We start from the raw sequence: 3,914 nt of genomic DNA, 5'->3' as shown, positions 1-3,914 counted from the left end.
ATGATTATTAACGGAGATCATATCATTTCACCCTCAGTTCCCAATACTGAAGGATTTGCTCCTTTTACAATAGATCCTTTTCATCCCTTTTATGTGCATCCATCCGATAATCCGGATAGCCAATTAGTGTCTGTTCCCTTCAATGGACATGGTTTTGTATTGTGGAGAAGCAACATGCTCACTTCTCTTTCTGCTAAAAACAAATTAGGCTTGTTAGATGGAAGAGTTGCCCAACCCCCTGTAAATTCTCCATTTTATTCCTATTGGGAGAGATGTAATGACATGGTAAAATCCTGGATTATCAACTCTGTTTCCAGGGACATAGCCACAAGTGTGATTTGTTTTAGGACTGCTAAGGAGGTTTGGACTAACATTAATGAAAGGTTTGGTCAGTCCAATGGGTCTAAATATCTTCAAATTCAAAGAGAAATCAGTTCAACTGTCCAAGGGTCATATGACATTGCCACATATTTCACCAAATTTAGGAGTCTTTGGGATGAGTTAAATTCTTCATATGTAGGCCCTATATGTTCTTGTGGGGCCGTTCCCAAATTTATTGAGGATCAACAACTATTTCAATTCCTAAATGGGCTAAATGACTCCTATTCAACTGTGAAAAATGCTATTATGCTTATGAATCCCCTACCTCCAATAAGCAAAGCTTACTCTCTTTTGCAACAAGATGGGAGCCAAAGAGAGACTCAAGCTTCAGTACCAAAATTTTCCAATGAATCTGCCTCTTTCTCTGTATCTTCAACCACACCAAATAGAAACTTCAATCAAAGGATCAATTTTGACTCCAGAAAACCCAACTCTGTTTCTTGCAAATATTGCAAGAAACCTGGACACACAGTGGAGAAANAACCTAGGTCGACCGTTGCGGCGATGGCCTTAGCCATATATAGTTGATGGTCTTCCGTTTTTCAACTCGGTGCGGGCGAGTCTTAGCTGTTATTTGGCGATAGCGGCGCTTAGCCTTAGTCCCAGTTTGGACGCGGTCGAACTACCGGTCGTGATAGTAAAAAACGCGGCCTCGTAGTTCGACCGGGGCCGAACTTTACGTGGCCCGAATCTTAATTCGAGTTGGGAGAACTTACTTGGATGGCGAGGGTGCCTATCCTGCGCTTCGATTAGTTGGAGGTCGGGCTTTGCTTTCACAGATGAAGGCGTTTGGCCTGAGTCTCGGTTCAACTGTAGTTGAACTTGCTAAAGTTGAGGACGAAGGCATCCATCCTTATAGTTCGAGCGAGGTCGAGCTCGTTGGATTTAATGATGAAGGCACATAGCCTGAGTCCCAGTTCGACTGTTGTTGGGCTTCGTTAAATTTGGTGGCGAAGACACGTAGCCTGTCTTGGTTCAACCGTGGTTGAACTTGTTGGTGAAGGCGCATAGCCTGTCTTGATTCAACCGTAGTTGAATTTTTGGCGAAGGCACGTAGCCTGAGTCCCGGTTCAACCGTAGTTGAACTCGTTGGTGAAGGCGCATAGCCTGTCTTGATTCAACCGTAGTTGAATTTTTGGCGAAGGCACGTAGCCTGGTCCTGGTTCAACCGTAGTTGAACTGTTGGTGAAGGCGCATAGCCTGTCTTGATTCAACCGTAGTTGAATTTTTTGGCGAAGGCGTATAGCCTGTCTTGATTCAACCGTAGTTGAATTTTTGGCGAAGGCACGTAGCCTGAGTCCCGGTTCAACCGTAGTTGAACTCGTTGGTGAAGGCGCATAGCCTGTCTTGATTCAACCGTAGTTGAATTTTTGGCGAAGGCACGTAGCCTGAGTCCCGGTTCAACCGTAGTCGAACTTGCTAATGAAGGCGCATAGCCTGTCTTGATTCAACCGTAGTTGAATTTTTGGCGAAGGCGCATAACCTGAGTCTCGGTTCAACCGTAGTTGAACTCGTTGGTGAAGGCGCATAGCCTGTCTTGATTCAACCGTAGTTGAATTTTTGGAGAAGGCGCGTAGCTTGTCTTGATTCAACCATAGTTGAATTTTTGGCGAAGGCGCGTAGCCTGTCTTGATTCAACCGTTGTTGAATTTTTGGCGAAGGCACGTAGCCTGAGTCCCGATTCAACCGTAGATGAACTCGTTGGTGAAGGCGCATAGCCTGTCTTGATTCAACCGTAGTTGAATTTTTGGCGAAGGCACGTAGCCTGAGTCCCGGTTCAACCGTAGTTGAACTCGTTGGTGAAGGCGCATAGCCTGTCTTGATTCAACCGTAGTTGAATTTTTGGCGAAGGCACGTAGCCTGAGCCCCGGTTCAACCGTAGTTGAACTCGTTGGTGAAGGCGCATAGCCTGTCTTGATTCAACCGTAGTTGAATTTTTGGCGAAGGCGCGTAGCCTGTCTTGATTCAACCGTAGTTGAATTTTTGGCGAAGGCGCATAGCCTGAGTCCTGGTTCAACCGTAGTTGAACTTTGTCGATCTTGATGACGAAGGCACAGAACCTGAATCCCATATTGTGGGTATCGAGTGCTGGAACTCGTTTTGGGATTCGAGACCTTGAGCGGCTTACCCATTGTCTTCCCAACCAGGGTATATAGGCAGTCTTGAGGCGAATCTCGGCTCGAGATATCTCCGTGCCGGTTTCCGACCGGAGTTCGTATGCCTTACAGAGACCTCCCCTGAGGAAAGGAGGGGGCCTCTTCTTCTTGTTTGCACTATCTGAGATTGGAGAGAGAGTGAGGACTTAGATCTTGATTTGAGATCTTCGAGCTCCCCTTCGAGTTTGGCGCTTCTTTTCTTTTGGTCCAGGGAAGAACTACGCGATTTTGTTATGAAATCCCCACAGACGGCGCCAAATTGTTTGCTCAAAAAATGTTACACATCTTACGAGTACTAAACAATATAAATTAATCCCGGGATAATCATAGCAAATCGTAATAATCCGTTGGACTAAAATGAAAGAAACTAAATTAAGAACTCAGAATTAGGGGGAGAAGCATTGGAAACCTTTATTGATAATATTTGTTTGGTCTGCCTCTCCATGAAGAGGTTCAGAGCCTTACAATGGTGTTTCCTCTTCCCATAAGAGGGGTATATTTTCTTGTTTCTCTCTCCTCTTACTAGTGGTCAAGAAGCCCCGTTTTTTGGGGTCCCTTCTCTTGGTATTTATAGCTGTGGGCTTCGTGAGCTGTCCCTCAGTGGTGGATAGGCCGGGGCCTTTGTTGACCGAGCCAGGGACGGGTTGAGCATCGTCAATTCTGAGTGGTCGTGCCACTAATTAATCGTGAATTAACTATTAACGGGATTAGCCTCGCTAATTATCGTGGGGTCGAATTCTGGCCCATACAATTTCATTTACCGAATCACTGGTGCATTTATTGGTTTGACGCCATTGTTTTCCATACTGCTGTCAGTAATTCTCAACAAATGACATTAATCTTTCATCTTTTTGTCCGAATTAACTGAATGAGTAGTTAATTGCAGTCTCTATGTGTCTTTTAATTTTCAGCAAAACAGTGAACAGATTACTAAGAATTACCCTATTTGAGTAAATTGTGCTTTGATCAAAAAGGTTTCATCGAGATTTCTGTTAGAGCCCAGTCCACTACACACACAGCTGGCCCAATTATGTGACCCGGCCCAGTACTTTTATTCTTTATTCTTTCACTTTAAGTGTAGTATTTGTATTTTCTCTTTTATACATACATTTTACTTGTAAATATATATACAGAACTGAGTGGAGAAATAAAGTTAGACAGATATTTTCCAGACTTCATTTCTCTGTTCCTTTTTCTTCTTCTTCTCGAAGCTTCCAAGGTCGGACTCCAATGGAGTCACCATAGCTCGCTGAGCTTCATCACAACATGGTATCAGAGCGGGTATTCTAATTCCTCATCACGTAAGCTTCGTCTTCAATGGTAAATCGTTCGAAGATTTCACTGAAATCGATCTCTTGAGTAAAGTTCGAGAACTTC

General features: G+C 44.2%; 1 protein-coding gene across 1 annotated transcript; it reads left to right on the top strand.

Moving 5' to 3' along the window:
* Positions 1-909, top strand: LOC109242503. Its single transcript, XM_019409349.1, has one exon. The coding sequence runs from the start codon at positions 1-3 to the stop codon at positions 907-909; it is 909 nt and encodes a 302-aa protein (XP_019264894.1).
* Positions 910-3,914: the final 3,005 nt, after the last annotated feature.

Source organism: Nicotiana attenuata, unplaced genomic scaffold (genome assembly GCF_001879085.1).
Source record: "Nicotiana attenuata strain UT unplaced genomic scaffold, NIATTr2, whole genome shotgun sequence".
In the NCBI taxonomy this organism is placed as follows: Eukaryota; Viridiplantae; Streptophyta; class Magnoliopsida; order Solanales; family Solanaceae; genus Nicotiana; species Nicotiana attenuata.
Note: the sequence above shows the minus strand (reverse complement) of the source record. Positions and strands in the feature narration are given on the sequence as shown.